The sequence below is a fragment of the Mucor mucedo genome (genome assembly GCF_025094135.1).
Source record: "Mucor mucedo strain NRRL 3635 chromosome Unknown EV154scaffold_11, whole genome shotgun sequence".
Lineage (NCBI taxonomy): Eukaryota > Fungi > Mucoromycota > Mucoromycetes > Mucorales > Mucoraceae > Mucor > Mucor mucedo.
The window spans coordinates 324,357-347,355 of record NW_026252295.1 but is presented as its reverse complement, the minus strand read 5'-3'; the positions used below and the strand labels follow the sequence as shown (position 1 = coordinate 347,355).

Below are 22,999 nucleotides of genomic sequence, written 5' to 3'. Positions count from 1 at the left end.
AAGTATTCCATTCATCAATGTATTCTATAGATAGCTGTACTATCATTAAGTTAACTAGGCGTCTTTATCCGACTTAATAAATTAAATTGAATTTCAGGCATGATTAAACAATAATAATTTTATTAAACTAAAGTGGGTGTATTCATTAAACCGCTTAATGAGATTACGCAAAGTCTAAAAGGTAAATCCAATAGACATACGAATATCACGACTGGAAGCACCAATACCTATAGCAAATTCACCAGCCGGAATAACCCAAGTGCTAGTAGAGACATCCCAAATACTAAGCTCAGTTTTTCGAAGGTCGAATTCAACAGTTGCGTTTTGACCTTTCTGTAAAAATATTTTTTCAAACCCACGGAGCTGTTGAGGAGGCGAATTAGCGCTCTTGGGGAAAGAAAGATATGCCTGTACAATTTCCGCGCCATCGTATGTACCACAATTGCGGACATTGATGGATGCTCTCACAATGGCATCAGAAACTATTTTTTTGGCATCATCATTGTAAAACACTCTGGTTTTCACTTTCAAATCATCATAATCAAAAGAGGTGTAAGACAGTCCATAGCCAAAAGGGAATAAAGGTTCAATACCCGCATGGTCAAACCACTTGTAACCCATGAGCAACCTTTCGCTGTATTCAACCACTTGGTCCAAATCAATATCCACGTTGTAGTCTTCTTCCCTTTTAGCAATAGTATAAGGAAGTCTACCGGATGGGTTTACCTTGCCTGTGACAATATCAGCAAGCGAATGACCAGACACTTGTCCAGGAAGTCCAGGCCACAAAACTGCCTTGATGTTAGGATGATCAATCCAAGGCATTAGAACAGGACCAACCGAATGTATAACTACAATTGTATTACTATTTGCATCTGCAACAGCCTTAATCTTGAAAAAGTGAAGAAGAAAAAAGTTAATTGTTTTATAGAAGGTCATACAAATGATTTAAGCTTACCAAATTATCACCGTTTTGCCACAATGAAAGGTTTTTGCGGTCTCCGTATATACCAAGAAGTCCCTCACCAGAGTCTGCATTAGAGAAAACAAAAGCAAAATCAGCGTCTTTGGCTATTTCTGCCGCTTGATGAAGATCCCAATCATTCAATGTGGACTTAATTTTAGCGTCCCCAAAAACTTCTCTTAAGCCTTGTAAAGGATCGATCAAGTAAGGAAAATCAGCAGTTCCAGATCCCCAACCTTGAGCAAGTGTACCGTTACTACAATAGTTTAAAAAACATGTATTGATACCATTAGGAGGAGGTCCAGCATCTGAGCCTATAACAGCAATACTCTTCACTTGACTTGGAACAATGGGAAGGGTGAAATTTAAATTCTTAAGCAAAACATTAGAAGCAGCGCCCATTTCACGAACCAATATTCTGTGGTTCTCTTGAACATTGACGAAGGGAGAATTGCGTTGATCAAAAGACAGCTGGGTTTGAGGAAAATTTTCGTCCTGATGCATTTTATACCAAGATGCTACAATGCGCATTGCCATATCAGTTGCACGAGATTCAGATACGTCCTTCTGAATGACAGCATCTGTCAAATTTTTTCCAAAATAAGAATCGCTCGATCCAGGTTTATCTATAGAGGTGGGTAATGTTATATCACCAGGCATAGTCATATCGAGACCCCCGTTTGCAGCCTGAACGGTAGAATGTGTTGCCCACCAATCTGATACCACAAATCCTTTAAACCCAAGCTCTCCTTTTAACACCGTATTTAAAAGGTAATCATTTTCGCAAGCATGTATACCGCTAATTTTGTTAAATGAGCACATAACAGATCCCACGCCTGCTTCTACAGAACGTGCAAAAGGCCAAAGATGAATTTCATGCAAGGTTCTAGCATCGATTTCTGATGAGCTCGTCATCCGATTTAATTCTTGATCGTTCAAGATATAATGTTTAACATTAGCAATAACACCGTGAGCTTGAACCCCTTTAATGGATTCAGCAGCTACAATACCAGCAAGATACGGATCTTCACCACTCCCTTCCCATGCTCTTCCTGATTTGGGACTACGCATCATGTTTACAGCAGGACCTAGTTGGACATGAATCCCTTTCCCACGAAACTCCTTTCCCAGATAATCAGCACGAGCTCGTATTGCCATCTTGTCAAAAGAAGCAGCAGCATTGATTCCAGCAACACCCGAAGTGACATTATTAGCACCTCGAACACCCAAGGGACCATCTTGTAAGCAGAGTGATGGGAAATGAGGAGAACTAATAGGGTATGTGTTACCGCCACATGGACCATTAGCCCAGCCCCTACCTGTGGTGATAGCAACTTTTTGATCTAGTGACATCTGATCCACAAGTAATGCTGCTTTTATGTAAGCTTCATCCCAAGAAAGCACATTGGCATGAACTACTGCAGTATAGAATAAGATAGATATAAAGAAATAGGAATACATATGCACTACTCTTTTTTTCTTCTTTTATAAATGCTGCTTTCCCTGAACAAAATTTACGTTCTTTATATACGTTTTTTATGTGGCAAAGCTGGTTTAGGGTTAAAGTTAGAAAAAAATGTAGATCTCCAACGTATGCAAACAAAAGAAGTGACAAATGAAGAAGAAAAAAAACTTCTTAACAACTCATCTTGTGAACAAAAAAAAAAACGACATCACTGCAAGGAGCCGTTGGAATGATTTTGGAAAAAATCTATTGCATTGTTAAACCAAATTGATAATCAACTTTTAGGTTGTGACAATAACCATTTTTTTATGCAACATGTGAATATATCTTTATTGATCACCTGGATTTTCACATAATATACACTTAAATAATTGAAATCATTGCAGATCTATTATTGCTTCGCCTTTCGTGCAGCAGAAACTTGAATTAATTCGTATACACTGAATGATTATTCCTTTAGCTACGCCTTAAAAGTCCTCTCTCCTATTAAATATGAAGGTGTTCATAGTAGCAGTAATGTCTCTCCTAATGGCCATCCTAAAATCATACTTAAGGTTTAATGAATTTTGTAAGGCTTATGACCCTTTTCTTTTTAAAAAGACACCCTGATATATTATTGCAGAATGCCAACTTTGTTGTTTTTGTTGTTTTAAATTTTAGATATACACAGTCCACCCAATTTAATTTCCTTGACGTATGTCGCACTCAAGACTCCTCACCAAGAAATGTCATCCTTAATACAGAAGGGGCGATAGATTTTGTCCATTTTAGAAAAATAAATGGCGCTAGCTAAATACAGCATTGGCCGTTAGTTGTCGTATTTTGGCCAAGAAACGATTATTCGAAAGACAACAAATGGCCAATCTTTTTTTTTTTTTTTTTTTTTTTTTTTTTTTTTATTAGATATACCTTCTAATATATCGAAACGAACAACGCCTCTATTTGCTTGCAATGTATCACAGTTAACTGTCAGTGATATATCAATAAAAGTGGATGTATCAGCGGATTGTTTCATTTTTACAACAAGATACGGCTACTTGCAGCTTAACAGACCTATGCATATATCACAGAAATACATATATATATTTATTTCGATAACATGACATTCCAGAACCTTTAAGCCCGTGTTACATATTATTTCCTGTCCCAGATTATTCATTCCACACTAATAAATGGTCCCCACGACAAGGGACAGTTCCCATACCACCTTCAAAAAAAGCGGTTGGTTACACATGCCTCGGTGTTAAGGATGCGTCAAAATAGAAAACCGTGTTCCCTTTGGCACCCTAAAAATAAAAAAAGTATAGGGGTAGCGTTATCTAGTATACCAACAGCAGCGAAAGCTGACTGTGAGTATTGTTATTTTCCTTAAAGGGTAAAAGGAGATCGCCAATCTTCCCAGTGTCATATGAGATAATTGGGGGTGTGCCTGACACTATTATCTACTAACCCGATTCATTCAGGTCACTAAAAAAAAACAACGAATGATTCTTGTGTAAATAGTCTTTCAAGAAAGAAAGAAACAAAGGATTTTAATAAAGCTCTAGACTAACGCACACGCCACACTTACACTAAAAGGACATGTTATTCCTGATATAAATAAAGATTCAGGTCATTGAGAGGATAAAGTTACCACTATTGATCGTTATAAGATTAGATAAGAAATAACTTACCATTTTTTGCTGAGCATTTAGTAATATGACAATTTTAGTTCTTTTTTATCAATGCCCATAGTTTTGTATCCGTATCTTATGAAAGACTCTCTTCAGCAAATTTTTATTCGGGCTCATTGCCTTTAGGCTGGATTCTTCGTAAAAAAACAGAAGATAATGCTTCTCATGTCTTTCGAAGACTTGCCGTCGAGAAGTATCTAACAGTACTTAAAGTCACCTTTAATAAGAGAATCAACTAAGAGCTCATCTGCCAAGAGAGCTTCACATTGATCTTTGGAGCTAGCCTGGGTGCAGGCCTACCTCAACGAAGCCGACTTGCAAAGGCTCATCATCGGGTTTAATGTCCTGTTTTCACATAAAGTATCAAAGGTTTTCAATCACATTTAGATCGGGATATTGCGCAGAACAGCGCGCAATTCCTTTCCACCACATCATATATATATATATATATATACCAGTATAACAGGAAGCCTCGTCTTCTTAAAATATGAAACCATGACTATGCTCCTGCATTGAATTATAAAAGAAAGTAGCCCGATAATTAACATCCCCAGACATAAGACAATTTCTTTTGGCGAGCCTCTCAGAGAAACTCTTTAGCCTCCCCATCGTTATCCCTCTGCATAACGCAACTCATCCAACTCAAACTGCTTTCTTGCAAACTTCGTTTGTCCGTTTCATTTCGACATCTACCTATTACTTTCATTTTATTTTATTACGAGCGGACTAAAAAGGTGTCACAGTACTTTGAACCTCTTATGGTAAATGATTACCTGATTATCCTTCCTTTCAACTTTAATAACCCTCCCCATGACGACATTCTGCTTTTGGTTTAAATGACTACCGCCAGACAATGAGTTCGAGAACGCGTTCTTCTCTTTTAATCATTGTTTTTTAGGTCGTCCTGGGCGTGCTTTATGAGTTGTTTGGCCTTCTTTCTGGTATTGTTTCAATATGCGACGGACGGTGGTGTTACTAAGTCCAAGGTCTCTTGCTATCTGGGCTGGTGTACAATCAGGATGCATGGCCATGCCACAAATCAGTCCTCGCGTGAAATCGTCAACATGTTTCTTAGTAGTTTTAAAAGGCGGCATTTATTTTATCTAATTCGATAAATGGAGTAAAGACGAAAAAAAAAGTTTTTTATTGTGTTTGGGGGGGGGGGGTTAACTCTCAGAAGACACAGATGGATGACTTATGTAAGTATATTGGTATTGGCATCTTTTACGCCGTTCATTGTAATATTTGTGGTGTATTAATGCCCCCAGCGATTTTCAATCTTAACCTTGCCACTGAATACCTCAATCAATTAGGCTATTTTTTATTTCTTCTAGTAATAGTTAATTTGGAGTTCTAGGCAGACAAGACTCATCGCCGAATGTACACTTGCTGTCTTTATACTTTTCTAACTTTCCATAACGTGTTACATGCCGTTGTCTCTGTTCGGAAAAAGCATGTTAGAGATCTCGTGATACAAGTCTTGATCTACTGCTTTCATTTATATATTGAGTAATCTAAAATTATGATACCGTTACCATATGATTTTATGCTGAAAAGCTTATATCAGTGCTCTGGGGAATGAACAGAATGAGCTAAAGTTAATGTTCTTTGGCAGTTGAAAAACTTATTTAACGTTACATATGTATGGTATTTTTTATATGTTATTAAATTTCCTAAATACCGTAATTTTGTTTGGGATCCCATTAAGCTTTTTTGCACTACGTATTACATACACACGCCAAAAAAAAAGCGGAAATGTCTGTCCTCGCAAAGATGTACAAGTGGGGGTGCTCCGTCTCACTCTAACGTTCCCATGACAAATTCTTTCTTATCTCAATCTATTTTTCATCCTATCCCCTCCCAAAAAAAAAAGGCACTAGATCGACACATCTTTTATAGTAAATGAAAAAAGAAGTTTCTTTTTTTTGTGTACAAAAGAATGATTAAATGCAAAAGAGCCATTTGGGGTTGCAACGACTAAAAAGTTAAACAATAAAACTTTAAAAAAGGAGGGTTGTACAAGGCCATACCAAATCCCGCATTGTCCTTACTTCTTACCACCTCTCATGATTATATAATCATATTTCCAGTTTACACTGGTCCTGTATACCTATCTCCGTCATCCTTTTTTTTATATCTATATAGTAAACTATAACATCATATATACATAGTGTATGAAATAGGAGGGCAGGAAGTGTCAGGTTCACTAACATTTGTTTGTTGTTCGATTTGCCTGCTACCTTTGCAAAAAAAAGTCGCACGAAAACGCCCAGAGTTGAAACAGTTCATCTCTTTCGAAAAGAAAACTGTGGGGAAAAAGATGAAGGGGAGGGGGGCAAATGACGAGGTTAAGGGGGTGTGGCTTTTTGTTTAGCATGACTATTTACAACGTAATATTATGTGATTTCCAATGCAAAATGACTCTTGAAGGGTGGGTAATAATTTTAATGTATCATTTTTATTTATATAGAGTGGGTATCACAAACGAGAAAAAAAAGTGACAAGAGCTGCATTTATGTATGCATCCCAAGGCGAGACCGTAAGTAGCCTATTTTTTATTGCTGAGCGCGTGTTTTGTTAAATGACTTGTGTCCAATGCGCAACATTCTAAATAAATAAATAAATAAAAAACTGGGGTAAGTGATTTTTCATTGGATGTTTCGAATCTATGGGGGAGCAGAGGTTTATTTGTAATCTCTAATAAAGATGTTGCTTTATGGACAGCAAGCATCTTTCGATCATGTTATTGAAACCCGTTACTAAAATCACCAAAGAAAAAGAATAGCTGTGTCTGGCACTCACTGCTAAATACAAAAAAGAAATCATGGATGAAGCTAGTACCCTTTTTTTTCATTCTCATCCATGGCTTGTTTTACTAGGAATGTACCAATGTGTTCAGGTTACAAACAGAATCGAGGAATTGGGAAATTTGAATGCCTTTTTTGTTTCCTTAAAAGAAGTGCATGTCATGAGGTGCACCCCCCCCCCATTCTGTAGTACAAAAGATAATGTAGATGGTCACTAGCCAATCAGATGGTGTCGTATTGTTACATCAAAAAAGAGGTAAGGTGGTCTTTACCTTGGGTGGATGAATGGCAATCAGCTACCCAGGTCTGTATCGCATGTGCGTCTTTCTTTTCTAGTCCGCCTATAATAATAATCCTTAGTGTTTTACAAATGTTTGTATACGAGGATGGGCCTGAGCGATTTTAGAATAGAAACTTAAAAAAATGATTGACAGAGAGCTTTCTGTTTTTGTCCTGCCATTGTCACAATTAATCATGCCTTGTACACAGCTTTCAATCATTGTATACAATACAATTGGTAAGTTGTGTTTGTATAAGAAAAAAAAACCGATATTGTATTTATGGTTGTCCTGCATGCGCTTCTCACTTCCCGAGATCAATTTAATAATGCAGGAGGTCGATGTGAAGCAAGATGAACATAGTTCCACTGACGCGCCAATTGTATACATTGCTCATTCCATTGATTTCTCTACAGCCCACAATATCTACGAGCAATCACTTCCAAAGGGTGTTGAGAGAATGTTCCAAATTGCTGAAGACCAGAGTGACAGTTGCAGTATTATCAAATGTCTGTCGAAGCAAAAAAAAACTGAGGGGAATTGAACACTTTACAATCATTCAAACGCATGAATGTATTCCTGATAGCTGCTCTGGAAAAAATCTAGGCGAGTATATAAAGTATTAACGTAACGGCTTATGGAATTTAAAGGGGATGTTCTTTTATGAATTGTCAAAGATCAATTAATCATATTGTAACCAGCGAACAGACGAAATTTACCAGCCGCACTGAATATGGTAACGTTATCTTTTTTTGTGTTAATTGATCCCAACCTTGTACAGAGTCACTGGGGGTATTATTCTTAACAGTATGTTCGGCTTTATGAACTATTCGGGGGAGGAGGGCGTTTGTAGTTCCTGGATAAATAATGTGATACACCATAAAAGCATAAGCCCTTCTTTGGCAAAAGGTCGTTAAGTTTTTTTCTCTCTCTCATTGGACATGAAGAATTGAATGAAGGGTTTTTTTTTTTCTTTTAAAAAACTGTAGGCAAGCTAAAAAGGAGAATAACATGCCAAACTGGATTTGTGTGCCAACACACCTATTTTTTTGTGCCACTTTTTTTCGGAGAGAGTGTCCATATGATGGATGGGGGGGTGAACAGTGGGTTGCATTTTTGGCTGCTTTTGGCAATGTGAGAAAAAAAAAAAAAGGACGGGTATTCATTAAAGAAAACGGATAATTGCACGCCTTTTCCAAATACAGAATACTTCTCTGCATCACATTACTCTCTCTCTTTTTATTTTTTTTCTTTCTTTTTCTTTCTCACCCTCTCTCTCTCTTTCTTCTTTTTTTATAACTTTTTATCAATTGTTCTTGTACGCTTTTGTTCTTTCAAAGGTAACAACAGACATAGTGAACCGTTTTCTTTTCCTTTTTTTTTACTCATGATTCATCATTAGCCATGTCTGAACAAAATTTATTATACAACAACCTGTTCAAAAATAATGGCTACACGTTTGAATTCCCCATTGTATCAGCAGCGCCCCCGCAAAGACAGGTACGAACTTCGATACATTGGTGACAAACTTTTTTTTTTTTAACCCCGTTAATAGGTTGCAACGAAACCGATTTATACTACGACAGCAACAACATCACCTTATTATTTACCACCTATCACACCCGCTAATACGAACATGACGTTCTCTTCTTTAATGCACCAACAGAAACACTGGAATAACGAAGCCTCACAAGTAACGAAAAAAATACTAAACGTTCTTTACACAAAGATACACGGGAATTTATGAACTTTTTTTGAAAAAATAGATGAAAGAGCCAGAAGAACAAGCACCGACCCATATCGTCTCTCCAGAAGCAATTCGAGAAGCGCTAAAAGAAGAAAAAGAAGAAGCCCTCGGTCATTGTCAAAAACCTTTCTCTCAATATACTTCTTTCCATGCATTAAAACAACGTCGGTTTTCGGACCATTCTCCACCGAGTTTTTCGATCCCTTTCAGTCCGGTACCCAATTACAATCACGATGAAGAGGACGAAGAAGAGGAAGAGGAGGAGGAAGAACCTGAATCTCCCTTTCCAATTCATCATCACCATCAACAGCAGGCAGACGATAGCAAAAAACTACTAGCAGGCGAGAAACTAAAAAGGCCTCCCAATGCCTACCTGTTATTTAACAGAGATATGCGTCGTAAATTACTAAAAGCCTCTCCCAAAATGACCGTGGCCGAAATCAGCAAAGAAGTTGGAGACTGGTGGAAAGCCCTGCCCGACGTAAAATATTATAAACGCACTATCTACAATAGAATCAAAACACAACTAACACGATATCCCCTTCAAAAAAAAAAAAAAAAAAAAAATAGGACAAAAGAGACTATTATGTGCGCGAGGCTTCGATACTAAAGCAAGAACATTTAAAAAAGTATCCAGATTTTATTTATACCCGGAGGTCTAAAGCCGAATTAGCAGAAGCGAAAAAGACCTCAAAACTCGGTAGAAAATCCAAACCTATTGTGCAAATCATGACGACTGAAGAAGATGAATTAATACAGCCTACCATTGATCTGATCCTATGCGCAACGACCACCACCACTACGACAGCAACAACATCTAGCAAGAAAAGACCCAGAAAAGCCATTGCACCAGGCGGTCAAAGAGACCCTCGCGGTCGTAAAAAGAAGCGCCATAAGCACCCTTTTGCTCCCAAACATCCCATGTCTGCTTACCTCTACTATTTGGCCTCTGTCTACCCCAAAGTCTCGCTCGAGTTTCCAGGCTCGACGGTAGGTCCCATCAGTAAATCGATCTCCAAGACATGGCATGCCATGACTGTGGAAGAACGGTTGCCATGGATACAAAAAGCCGATTCGGACAAGGCTCGTTATGCAAGAGAAATGCAAGTGTACATGGCCAATAATAATCAAGAACAGTTACAAAAGGAACAATTGTTACTACAGCAACAACAACAGTTACAACAAGACATGGATGCACAACAAACATTGCAGCTTCAATTACAGCAGTTACTCTCTGAAGAGGAAGAAACGGATGATGACGAACATGTCGTGAACATGGTATAAATAATAATACATGATTGCATGATGATTGTAATTGTCACACCGCACCCAGTCTTTTTTTTTTTTTCTGCCCTTTACTTTTTTTTAATTACATTCTTTTTTTTTTTTTTTTTTTTTTGTTGTAATATCTAATTATTCTCACCCAACTATAAAAATAAAATTTTACCACCTTTTCCTCCTCCCTCTCCCACACATACTTTTTCTTCTTTGCCCAAGTTGTACCCCATACTTTATTCCGTTTTATTTAAAAAACAAGAACCTGTAACAAAAGTCATGGAAGAATTACCTCGTAATTTACTTTTAAACATTCCTTTAAAAGCACCTGACAAGTTAACATGGTCTCGTTCTTTACTCGACTACATTACAAAAAGTTATGCCGAAGACGCCAACAAATACAATGTCGACTGTGCTACACTGGATGCAATGAGAACCCTTTCTTTATACCAACCCACCACAAGTCCGTTTGCTCTCGAAGACATGTCCATGTGAGTACACAATTGAGCAAACAAAACTTTATTTTTTTTCTCCATGTCGTCTGATCATAAACATTGTCCAGTTACTTCAATCAACTGACATTTCTGGGATCTCGGTTTCCTCTTGACGTAACGCTTTACTTTTTTTTATATCATTAATCTATCTACTGTCCACTAACTAACACAATATTCGCACTTTTTTTTATTACTTGTAGGTGAATCTGGATATTGGGTGGTTTCCTCTCTTTCAACAGCAAGATCAACCACCAGGTACAAAAACAAATTACAAGCACGTGAAATACAAACATTAAAAAAAAAATGGATTCCTCTTTCTCTTGATATAGAAATAATTCGTAATTTAAACTACGAGAAGGCATGTGTGCTGTACAGAATCGCAGGCCTTTACAGTGACCTTGGATGCAGTCAAAATTGGGTATCCACCGAAGGCATCCGTAAAGCCTGTCAATACTTTCAGGTATCCTACAACACTTGCCTATTTCTCTCTCACACACATACGATGATTTAACTTTTTCTTCTCCTACACACACAGAATGCGGCAGGATGCCTGAATTACATAAAGACCGAATTTGTACCTGAATTTCGAGCCAATCCTCCGCCCGATTTCATCATGCTGGATTCTCTGATCGCATTAATGATGGCGCAAGCTCACGAATGCATCTGGCAGAAAGCAGTCATGGAGCACATGAAACATGGCACAGTCGCTCGACTGGCTATCCGTGTATCTGATTTCTACGAGCAATTCTTGTCCAGTACACTCATACCCGACGCCTGGCAACGCTACGGACACACCAAATCGAACTATTTTAAAGCCTACGCGCAGTACCAAAAGGCCAACGAAGCCATCTCCAACGGCCGCTATGGCGAAGAAATTGCCCGTTTACATCTCGCCACCAGCAGCAACTGTTTCGCCTTACAGGCTTCCACCCAGACTGACCTCATTGCCCCGACTTTTATTGAGGGTATGCATCAATTACAACATGCCATCGAACGCGATCTTTTGCGAGCTGAAAAGGATAACGATGTGGTGTACATGGAATCCATCCCCGATGAATTGGCTCCTATTTTACGCTCAGATATGGTCAAACCCATCTTGCCCCAGTTTGTTCTCAACCCGAATTACTGGTTGACCTTGGCCGATCGTCCTGACAATGAATTGTTTATTAAACGACCGTTGTTTGAAACCCTTGTGCCCTTTGCTGTGCATCAAGCCGCCAGTGTTTATTCTGATAAAAAAGATTATATTGTCAAAGTCGAGATTATTGCCAAGCACCAAGAGCTCACCTCCGAGTGTCAAGAGTAAGCATGAGAAGGAAAAAGAGAGAGAGAGAGAGATGTAAATTTAACAGTTTTCCCTTCATACCTCATTCAGAGTACTGGATGATTTGTGTTTGCCTTATGCGCTGGATATTGTAGACACATTACCAAAAAAGCTGGTTGAATACGCTGAAGAAGTACAACACGAAGGCGGTATTCAATCTTTGCACGACATGCTTCAAAAGATCCAGACGATGTCACGCAAATCCACGCTTTTACTTAGCGATGGATTCAACGCGCTGGAAGAAGAGAATGAGCAAGACGTCTTCTTCAGCCGAAAGTTTGGTAAACTCTGGACACGGCCCAGTTCACGATCGTTGACGCACCAGTTGCTGACGGTGGGTACGCAATACAATGATACTGTGCAGGCAGCACAAAAGGCGGATCGTATTGTGCAATCAAAAGTGACGAATTACGGTAAAGCGATTGCGATGCTTTCGCGGCCCACGTCTGAAATCCTGGACCATCTGCCTTGTTTACAGCCTGAGGAGGAACATGTGCCATTTATTCAGGAATGTCTGACAAAATTGCGAGCCCAACTGGCCTTACTGGATGAGGAAAAGGAGGCACGCCATCGGTTGGTGGATGACGCCAAAGCGATGGCCGAAAAAGATGATATCTCCACCGCCCTTGTGAAAAAGGCCAATGAATTAACCAGAGGTTCGCCCATCATCAAATTGGAGCCTGAGCAGTTTTCTGATATCTTTGGTGAACATTTATCCGGATATAAAAAGTTTCAGGATGAAATGCGAATGCATACCTCCAAACAAGATGATCTATTACATCATATCCAGGATTTGTTTGGCCAATTCTCCTTTGTCGTGTCCAATAAAACGGTTTTAAACAAGAGAGAAAAGGCCGTGACCAATCTGGAAGGCGCCTTTACCAAGTTCAAAGAAATTAGAACCAATCTGGTGGAAGGCATCAAGGTAAACAAAAAAAAAACTATTTAAACATGTTGTAACTAACACAATTTCTAGTTTTATTCCCACTATACAGACACTCTGAATCAATTCAAAGATGACTGTATTGATTTTACCATGGCCAGAAGGTTGGAAGCAACTGAGCTGGCTAGAGATACCACCAGTCCAGGCAGATTTTTATTGTTGAAGAAATAAATTTCCTTTTAAAGTAAATTATTACCAAAACGTCATCCCGGACAACAAAAAGCTCATGTGTATATATTATTTTCCTTATCGTCCCTTCTATAAAAACTAGCATTTCTCAAGCTTTTTTTTGCTTTTCTTCTTCTTTTAAACTATTTCTTTTTTCCTCCTTACAAAAATGAAATTTTTATCCTTGTCTTTATTGTCCGTGTCTGCACTTTCCGCCTTTGTTCAAGCCGGCCCATTAGCTGCCATGGACCAACTGCGCATGTTCACTTCTTCTGAACCTGAACTTCGTCTTATTCAATACGGGTAAAACCTTTATTTTCATGCATTAATTTTTTCATTTTTACTTATCAAAATCTTCCTAGTGAGGACACGCCTCCCAAGTGGATGACGGAATCTGATAAGGAAGCTTTATTCCGTGCTGGTGTTAAATACATGGATATCACAGACTTTCCTCATCCTCCCGTCACTAGCCTCAGCACTGCCTGGACTCCATGTAAGTTTTGTTTCATTTAGCAACCCAAATTATTTTCTCACACACACACACACACACATTTAGATATTCCCACCAAGGCAGAGTTCCAAGATGAGGTCACACCTTTCATTGGTAATCTCACCACAGATACCATGAAGGAGGTATTGACTGAATTAACAAGTTTCCGTAACCGTTATTATAAATCTTCTTATGGCGCCAAATCATGTCGTTGGTTGATCCAGCAAATCAGAGACGTCGCTGACGGCTTTGATCATGTGTCTGTCACCGAATTCGAGCATTCCGTAAGTTCGCTTTGTTTATTTTTGCCTACATTTCTGTTTTATAACCTTAAACCTTGTAGTGGGATCAATTCTCCATTGTCGCTCGCTTCGAAGGTTCCAACAAGGACCTCAAGAATGAATTGGTAATTGTCGGTGCACATCAAGATTCTGTGAATATGTGGTTGCCTAGCTTTGGCCGCTCTCCCGGTGCCGATGTAAGTTAAATTCAAATGTATAGTGGGAAGATGTAGAAGAACTCATCAAGTACATGTATGATAGGATGATGGCAGTGGCACCGTGACCATTTTCGAAGCATTCCGTAGTTTGGTTCATAACGGATTCCAACCCGAAAGACCTGTCGAATTCCATTGGTATAGTGGCGAGGAGGCAGGTTTATTGGGCAGTCAGGCGGTTTCCAATGCCTACAAGGAAGAAGGCAAGCATGTGGTTGCTATGTTACAAAACGATATGACAGGCTATATCGGCGCCAACGGAGAGGTGATTGGCATTGTTACTGACCATGTAGATGAAAAGCTGACCGACTTCCTCAAGAACTTGGTGGATAATTATGCGGATATCCCTTACACTTTAACCAAATGTGGTTATGCCTGTAGTGATCATGCTTCATGGCGTAAAGTCGGTTTCCCATCCGCCTTCACCATCGAAAGTGCCTTTGATGATTCCAATCATTTCATTCATACCACCGGTGATACTATCGATAAGCTCTCCTTTGATCACATGAAGGAGTTCTCCAAGGTTGCCATTGGTTTTGCTGTTGAATTGTCCCACGTCCGCGATTAAATTTTTTTTTTATCATTATTATTCCCTTTCCTTTTTTTGTTGAAATAAAAAAATGTTGAATCCACAAGAAACGATCCAATTGTCAAAAGCTTTATCTAAAGTGTTGAGACACAGCGCCGTAGACCAGCAACTTGACATTTCTCCTGACGGCTACGTTGCTGTTGCCGATTTGGTATATATTTAAAAAGATAAAAAAATTAATCATGTCTGACATGAGAAAAAAAAAAAAAAAAAAAAAAAAAACTCAATGTCAAAATGGAGAATAGCTGGCACGTCCGAGATTCCAAGAGTTTTCGTTGCAAGACCTTCAGCATGTGGTGGAGACGAATAACAAGAAACGATACGAGCTGACGTTACGGGACGATGTGTACTATATCCGAGCGACGCAAGGGCATTCGATCAAAACGGTGACGCACCAGGACTTGCTGGAGGAGGTCACGCACTTGACGACACCAGTGATTCATGGCACGACGCAGAAGGCATGGGCTTCCATCAAAGTGCAAGGATTATCTACCATGAGACGAAACCATATTCATTTCGCCACTGGGTTACCCGATGATCCCACCGTTTCAAGTGGGATACGAAAGACAAGTGATGTCTTTATTTATATCCGTCTGCAAGAGGCTCAAAAAGGTAAAAAAGCGGTTTTATATGTGTTTTGAGATTCTTCTTTTTTAATATCATTGTGGCGTTAGATGGGATTGTGTTTTATCGATCCAAGAATAATGTGATTTTATCAAGTGGTTTGAATGGCTTTGTATCACCAAAGTATTTTGAAAAAGTACATGACAATCAGGGTCAAGATTTAGTCTAACAAAAAGGGAAAATGAGAGATACTCAACTATTGCACTCTAAAAGAAATACAGTTAAAACAAATGTAACAGCGCAACAAATAAGTAAAGACCTGTATTTTTAAAGCATTAAAGAAGCTACAAAGCTTGGTATCGATATTGTAACTACCATGTTTTCAATTATAGTTTTTTCTTTTAGTTGATCCAGGTAGATTTAAAAATTAAGACTTAAAAAATACAAAAAACTATACTTGATATACCTTTTTATATATCTTTATGCTTTCTATTTATTACTTGTTGCCTATTAGCACGTATATAAAATATGGTCATATTATTTAAATAAGCAGCTATGGATTGAGGAATATGTCCTCAATACTAAACTACCCAGGTCAGATCTTGGAGGTTAAAAACATTTTTGAAAATTAAGAAGATAAAAAAATAAGTATCCGTATAGTTTGACGAGGGAAATCATAACCAAGATGCCAGGGTTGAATCAAGAGAAGGAGCTCTAGGTGTAATCTGATCATGGATTAAACAATCGAGTTCATATAGAACTGACAGATTGCGGCCAGCGGATAGGCGATGCAACATATTTTGCGCAAGCTAGGTTCTCTTCTAAGAGGGCGTGGTCTATTTGGAGGAAAGAAAGGGGAAGGATTATAGATGGAGTGTACTCATATGGCTGGAGGACTGAATATGTAAAAAACAACCAGACAGACCCAGAATCATATAGTTATACAACGAAAACAAACTACAAACTTCAACCATCACATATCAATTTTCAATGTTCAATACGCTCTTCAAGCAAAAAAGTCTCTAGCAAAGCGTTTCTATGTGGCAGGTCGAGTCTTGAAAAACAAGAACACAACCTGAATCACATCATAGCTATTCGGGAGATCTAAAAATACCAATTCGATAGCATATGTAAAAATTTCATCTATTGACTCGTATCAGTGTAAGGCACTGATCTGGTACGAAGGCATAGTCATCGTGTGAGATAATAGAACGTTGACACGTATTACCAGTGTTTCCAGGAGCGACGGGACTCTGTAGTATAAAACGCTCAATATAATGGGCATATTATTTTAAAGTATTACAGAATTCAATATATTCATATTTACCAGTTAATTAGATTACAAGATAGAAATTAGGCTGAGTGTAACTTTACAAGGTAGAGACAAGGTAGAAAATAAGCAGAATGTACCTTTACAAGGTAGAGACAAGGTAGAAATTAAGCAGAGTGTACCTTTACAAGGTAGAGACAAGGTAGAAAATAAGAAGCGTGTACCTTTACAAGGTAGAGACAAGGTAGAAAATAAGCAGAGTGTACCTCTACAAGGTAGAGACAAGGTAGAAAATAAGCAGAGTGTAACTTTACAAGGTAGAGACAAGGTAGAAATTCGGCTGTAGGCCCACTTATAAGGTAGATGACAAGATAGTTAGAAATTTGTCCGGCAGCTCACTTACAGGGTAGATGACAAGATAGAAATTATGCTGTAAACTCACTTACAAGGTGGGTGACAAGGTAGAAATTAAGCTGTGGGTCCACTTACAAGGTAAATAACCAATTGTTTTTGGGTTTACCGAAAAAAGCACTGCGCTTTTAAGTCAAATATACCACTTACCATTCCCGTATAGTGCGTCAGAATAGGACTTTAATTAACTTCATTTATATCTTTTAAGCAACAACTACTTGATGATCTCTGTCTCTCTGGGTTTGATTACTTTATGTTGAATTTTTTTCACTTCAAGATGTACTTAACTAAAAAAAAACCACGAAGGCAAGAAAATAGATTAGCATTATTATTTTTTAAGATCTGATATTAAATAATCAAACATTCTCTATGCATATACTTACTTCATGTAATAGACTTTTGCCTGAAATTGAATTCACTTGTAAACGAAAAGAATTGTATCCTTTATATGTTTTAAATATTAAATAGTGCATCACACGAAAAAAGTGGGTTAACAAAGATGTTAAGACTGATACATGCTCTGATTACAGTTACCCGCAAGATTTACGATTATAAAAAACTCCTTTAGTGATCTAAATGTCTGACAAGTAGATACGAGAAGTACCCAAAGCCTATAGTGATAACTACAATGATAGAGCGGATTCAACAGCTACAAAAAAAAATCAAAAAATCAAAACATCACCATTTTTTTTTGCGTGGGAGTTGTACTCTGTAGATTTTTAGTTTGGTTAAAATGAGCTTAGAAAAAAAAGAGAAAGAGAAGGGTGGGGGGATATATATATAATGATGAATAGTAAAATAGCGATAGAAAAAAAAAAAAGTTGAAAAAAAAAAAATTTGAAAAAAAAAGAGGAAAAAAAAAAAGAGAGAGATGGGGGTAAAAGAAAATATATACAGTAGTTGATAAAAAGAGTGAGAGAGTGCATTAATTTCGTACTTTTGTTCGATAAGATTCAATAGCCGTGAGTGGATCTTCCATGGTTGGACCATGATAGCTCTGCTGTTGAGGCGTGTAAATCACTTCATGGGGTGTTGGTGCGTAATTAGATCTTGGTTGCACATTCTAATTTAAACTTTTTACATTAGTTTCATTTTTCCCTTCCCGCCCTAAATTCTACCTTATTACCTTGTACGATGTAGATCTTGGTATGATGGGTCGATTATATTCATTCGCAGCAGCAGCTGCAGCTGCAGAAACGTACGGATTATAATCCGTCGTCGGTGTTGGCTGTTGTGAGGGTGTAGCGGGTGGTAATACTGCTGTTGTTGTCGCTGCTGCTGCTGTTGCTGTCGCCGTGGTACCTGGATTACTAGGATCCACATAATAGCTCGTGGTAGTCGGATAATTCAATTGCACATGAGGTTGATACACATTGTTGGTCGTAGGCGTTGTAGAAGGTGTAGCATAATAATAGGAAGAATTCTTTACTGCTAAATCAAGTCCTCCTGTCTGAGGTAAAGACGATGTACGATGACTGGCTCGTGTATTTGCAGAGGGTACGGGTGCTACATTTACCTGTTGTTGCTGTTGCTGTTGCTGTTGCTGCTGCTGCTGCTGTTGTTGTTGTTGTTGTTGCTGAGAGTAATTTCTGGAGAATGCTCCATTACTCACAGGTGTTGAAAACGGTGTGGGTGTTTGTTGTGTACGAGGTGGTTGGACTTGCTTTTGATAAGGTGCATATCCATTTGTTTCCGTAATCACTGCAGGTCTTCGATTTGGACCGGTAGAATAGCGATGCTGTTGTTGAAGAGTAGAAGGAGATGAATCATAGAGAGGTGCAGACGGCGTCGTCTGAACATTATGATAGACTGGATGTGTAGGGATTCTTAAAGGCACTCTAGTCAAGGGACCGTTAAAATTAGGTTGAATAGGAAACTGTTGCTGTGCCTTGGAAAAGAGATAAAAGTTATGCGATGCAACATGCTGCTGCTGATGTTGTTGATGTTGTTGTTGCATAGCAGGTTGTAACCACTGTTGATGCTGATGTTGCTGTTGATGTTGATGTAAATGTTGCTGTTGATGTTGCTGTTGATGTTGCTGCTGGGTGTTGGGACCGACGGATAAAGCCATGGTCTCCATTAATTTCTGTCGTTGTATTTCGACAGGCACACCCATTAATTGACTTCTGAAACCAAACAAGGCGGTTCTCCATCGTTCGTATTCTTCCTTTTGAATGGATAGCTTAAATCTTAGCACATCCAGAAACTCTAGTTCCATAATATTCAGATCAATGACTTTCATGCCAGACACTTCCGACCATGTTTTATTGGTGAATGTATTATCATCCAGAAACTTGTTGGCTACAGAAAAAGTGGGAGGGGTTTAATATAACATTTTTTTTTTTTTTTTTAGCCAGTGGATGTTTTACCTAACATGAGTGCCACTGTGAATAATCTGTACTCGGAACCATCGGCACCTTGTATGTTGGGATTATTTTGTAATAGCATGGCAATGTATTTCAGGGAGAGAAGAACGACGGATTCGGATAATTGGGTTGCACTGAGTATTTGTCGACAAAACTTTTTAAAGGCTGCACTCGTCATATTAGCCATATCTGCTGTAACTCTGGTCTGTTCCAAATTACTATCTCTGGTCAGGACACCTTCCACTTTGGAGCAGCTGTGTAAGTCCATGACCGATTGTCTTCTGGCATGCCACATCAGGTACACCATCGTGGACGAAAACTCTGCTATTTCTGTAATGCTCAGGTTGATGTTGGGTTTTCCATCTGTCGCACTGGGTAACGGTTCTTTTCGTTGTTGTCCAAGCACAACAGGATGTGGCTGCAATCTATGTTGATATGTTGGTACTGCTTGCTGCTGCTGCTGCTGTTGCTGTTGTTGTTGTTGTTGCTGGTAAACAGCATTGTCAAGGACTGGATAAGAATACATCTTTTTTAATACATGAGAAAAGAAAAAAAAAAAAAAAAAAAAAACTGAGTTTGATAAAAACCATATCATCATCATCATCATCGCTCCCAAAAACAGTCTCCCCTCTCTCTCTTTCTCCCCCCAAGTACACATTTGCTCCCCCCAAGTTTTTTTTTCTTAAGCGTGACGCCTTTTTCTTTTTTTTCTTGAAAGCCACCTTTTTTTAAAAAAAGAGCATATTTTTTTTTTTTTTTAGTTGAAGGCAACTTTCTTACTTTTTTCATAAAATACGATGGCTCCCAAAAAGAAGACACCCGCTCCTAAAAAGGAAAGCAAAGCACAAAAGACACAACCCGTTCAAAAGAAGTCTTTAAAGCGTCGTGCTGTGGAACAAGAAGAAGTAGAGAGCGACCATGAGGATTTTGGAAAGGTTGACATTGACATGGGATCGTCTGACGAAGAAGACTTCGTACCCAGTGACAACGAGGACGAAGCAGAAGCTTTCCCCGAAATTACTCTCAGTGACGATGACGAGGAAGACTTCCAAGCTGATAGTGAAGACGTGGAAGACGACAACGACGACGAAATGGAGGTTGATTCCGACGAAGAACTCAATCGCGAACTTGCAGCAGAGGAAGAAGAGGAATCTGACGACGACAACGAAGAAGAAGAGCAAGAAGCTGGAGAGGAACTTGAAGTAGAGGAAACAGACAAGGACATTGATTTCAAAATGTAAGTTTAAAAAAGAAACTTGATAAAAATCGCGCGCGCGCTTATATGGACTTAAATCATTGTTGCTAGGCCTCTTCCTTACCGTGAACGTTACGCCAAGGAAAGATTACCCGATATTGAAGGTAATTACGACAGTGATAGTTCAACCGAGGAAACCGAAAACACCATTGGAAATGTACCTCTTGAGTGGTACAACGATTTACCCCATATTGGTTACGATATTGACGGTAAAAAGATCTTGAAACCTGCCACAGGTGATGAACTTGACAAGTTCTTGGCTACTATGGAAGATCCCAACTCTTGGAAGACAGTCAAGAGTGATGTTGAAGGCAAAGATATGGTGCTTGATGATAGAGAATTGGATATTATTCAACGTCTTCAAAAGGGTATCATTCCTGATTCCACCTATAACCCCTATGAGCCTACGGTGGAATGGTTCACCTCAAAGACTGAAGTCATGCCATTGACCGCTCGTCCTGAACCCAAGAGTAGATTTGTTCCTTCCAAGTGGGAAGCCAAGAAGATTATGAAGATTGTGCGTGCTATTCGTCAAGGTCGCATCGTTCCTCGTAAGCCTAAGGATGAAAAGCCTCGTTTCTACAACCTCTGGGGTGATGAAGACACTCCTCGCGATGAACATATCATGCACATTGCTGCTCCCAAGATGAAGTTACCTCAACATGATGAAAGTTATAACCCTCCTGCTGAATATCTTCCTGATGAAGACGAGATTAAGGAATGGAATGAAATGGATGAAGAGGATAGACCCAAGAACTATATCCCCAAGAAATTCAACAGTTTACGTCACGTACCTGCCTATGATCAATTCATGCAAGAAAGATTCCATCGTTGTCTTGATCTTTACTTGGCTCCTCGTGTTCGTAAGAACAGATTGAATATTGACCCTGAGTCTTTGGTTCCTAAGTTACCTAGCCCCAAGGATCTTCGTCCTTTCCCTACACATCAATCTATCTCCTACGAAGGTCACACCGCTCGTATTCGTGCTCTTTCCATCCACCCTAACGGTCTCTATGCCATCTCTGGCTCAGACGATAACACCTGTCGTCTTTGGGAAATCTTGACCGGTCGTTGTCTTACCATGTGGAAGTTCGATGGCATTATTCATGCTCTTGGTTGGTGTCCTAACCCCGACGTATGGCTCTTTGCCATCTCTGTGGGCCATGGTGAGGTTCACTTGATCTCTCCCCCCAAGCTCTGTTCCGCTGAACAAGCCATGAACACGGATCAATTCACAAAGTCTGGCTTTGCTATGCCAAAGGAAGACGGTAAGCAAGCCGTGACCTGGATTAGAGCAAGTGAGGCTGATGAGGAGAAATATGGTTACAAGGTCCGTATTCAACACACACAAGCCGTGAAGCAAGTGACATGGCATCGTAAGGGTGATTACCTCGCTACTGTCTCTCCCGATGCAAAGAATCTTGCGGTTCTCATCCATCAAATCACAAAACATCAAACCCAAACACCCTTCAAACGTCTCAAGGGTCTTGTACAAAAGGTTGCTTTCCATCCTATCAAGCCTATTTTCTTTGTCGCCGTAAGTTTTTAAAAAAAAAAATATGTCATAGAGTTATTTATTAAGACTAACCCTTATTTATGCATGTAGACCCAAATTTATGTCCGTGTCTATGACTTGATGCAACAACAATTAATCAAAACATTACAAACCAGTGTGAAATGGGTCTCGAGTATCGATATTCATCCCGGTGGTGATAACGTGATTATTGGTTCATACGATAAGAAGGTGTGTTGGTTTGATTTGGATCTTAGCTCAAGGCCCTATAAATCTCTCCGATATCACGAAAAGGCTGTTCGTCAAGTGACTTTCCACAAGCGATACCCTCTCTTTGCCTCTTCCTCTGATGATGGCACCATTCAAATCTTTTACGGTATGGTCTACAATGATTTATTACAAAATCCTTTGATTGTCCCCGTCAAGATCTTGAGAAGTGATTCCACAAAGGACGGTCTCGGTGTCTTGAACATTGAGTTCCATCCCACGCAACCTTGGTTAATATCCGTCGATGCTAACCATTCCATGAGACTCTGGACCTAAAAACTTTTTTTTTCAAAAAAAAAAATCCTAGAATAACCCCACACACACACACACACACACACTATCTTCCCTCTTTTTTTTATTTTTTAAAACACACTCTCACACACTTAAATATAATAAAAACGCATGTTCATATTCACTCTTTCTTCTTCTTTTTTTTTAATGCAAGAGGCTAGTGCTATGCCTTAAACACTTTATTTATTAAACAGAAATTATTTTTTTTATGTAAAACATCTTTACACACGTTTATATCTATTAGTAGAACTATGACGAAGGGTGGGGGTTTATGTCTGGTCATAAGAGCCTGTACAAGTAATTGTCCATATCAACTTACACTCTTTTCTACCACCGAATTTATGTAAGA

At 38.9% G+C, this 22,999-nt stretch overlaps 7 protein-coding genes across 7 annotated transcripts; 5 read left to right on the top strand and 2 right to left on the bottom strand.

Annotated features, from left to right (window-relative positions):
• Positions 1-91: 91 nt before the first annotated feature.
• Positions 92-2,573, bottom strand: EV154DRAFT_436819 (glycoside hydrolase superfamily). Its single transcript, XM_051596833.1, has 2 exons — positions 959-2,573; positions 92-891 (listed from the first exon to the last, which is right to left on the bottom strand). The coding sequence occupies exons 1-2, from the start codon at positions 2,423-2,425 to the stop codon at positions 175-177; spliced, it is 2,184 nt and encodes a 727-aa protein (XP_051461820.1). The 5' UTR covers positions 2,426-2,573; the 3' UTR covers positions 92-174.
• Positions 2,574-8,326: 5,753 nt separating this feature from the next.
• Positions 8,327-10,333, top strand: EV154DRAFT_495843 (high mobility group box domain-containing protein). The gene is made up of 5 exons (XM_051600087.1): positions 8,327-8,527; positions 8,590-8,687; positions 8,743-8,880; positions 8,954-9,415; positions 9,505-10,333. Exons 2-5 carry the CDS (start codon positions 8,592-8,594, stop codon positions 10,216-10,218), a joined length of 1,410 nt encoding a protein of 469 aa, XP_051461819.1. The 5' UTR covers positions 8,327-8,527; positions 8,590-8,591; the 3' UTR covers positions 10,219-10,333.
• Positions 10,334-11,340: 1,007 nt separating this feature from the next.
• EV154DRAFT_393967 (BRO1-like domain-containing protein) lies at positions 11,341-12,313 on the top strand (the record flags this gene model as incomplete). The annotated part of the gene is made up of 2 exons (XM_051595151.1): positions 11,341-12,005; positions 12,079-12,313. Coding segments are annotated over 2 exons (900 nt in total), but the record flags the coding sequence as incomplete, so codon positions are not given.
• A 994-nt stretch (positions 12,314-13,307) lies between these two features.
• Positions 13,308-14,692, top strand: EV154DRAFT_413469 (uncharacterized protein; the record flags this gene model as incomplete). The annotated part of the gene is made up of 5 exons (XM_051595566.1): positions 13,308-13,441; positions 13,501-13,631; positions 13,695-13,912; positions 13,972-14,106; positions 14,171-14,692. The coding sequence occupies 5 exons, from the start codon at positions 13,308-13,310 to the stop codon at positions 14,690-14,692; spliced, it is 1,140 nt and encodes a 379-aa protein (XP_051461817.1).
• Positions 14,693-14,724: 32 nt separating this feature from the next.
• EV154DRAFT_457979 (phosphotransferase KptA/Tpt1) lies at positions 14,725-15,744 on the top strand. The gene is made up of 3 exons (XM_051597432.1): positions 14,725-14,864; positions 14,959-15,325; positions 15,388-15,744. The coding sequence occupies exons 1-3, from the start codon at positions 14,745-14,747 to the stop codon at positions 15,504-15,506; spliced, it is 606 nt and encodes a 201-aa protein (XP_051461816.1). The 5' UTR covers positions 14,725-14,744; the 3' UTR covers positions 15,507-15,744.
• A 2,139-nt stretch (positions 15,745-17,883) lies between these two features.
• On the bottom strand, positions 17,884-19,850 carry EV154DRAFT_559494 (uncharacterized protein; the record flags this gene model as incomplete). The annotated part of the gene is made up of 3 exons (XM_051605555.1): positions 17,884-18,021; positions 18,085-19,259; positions 19,328-19,850. The coding sequence occupies 3 exons, from the start codon at positions 19,848-19,850 to the stop codon at positions 17,884-17,886; spliced, it is 1,836 nt and encodes a 611-aa protein (XP_051461815.1).
• Positions 19,851-20,045: 195 nt separating this feature from the next.
• Positions 20,046-22,760, top strand: EV154DRAFT_495832 (NUC169 domain-containing protein). Its single transcript, XM_051600086.1, has 3 exons — positions 20,046-20,561; positions 20,631-22,116; positions 22,186-22,760. Exons 1-3 carry the CDS (start codon positions 20,122-20,124, stop codon positions 22,633-22,635), a joined length of 2,376 nt encoding a protein of 791 aa, XP_051461814.1. The 5' UTR covers positions 20,046-20,121; the 3' UTR covers positions 22,636-22,760.
• The last annotated feature ends 239 nt before the right edge of the window (positions 22,761-22,999 follow it).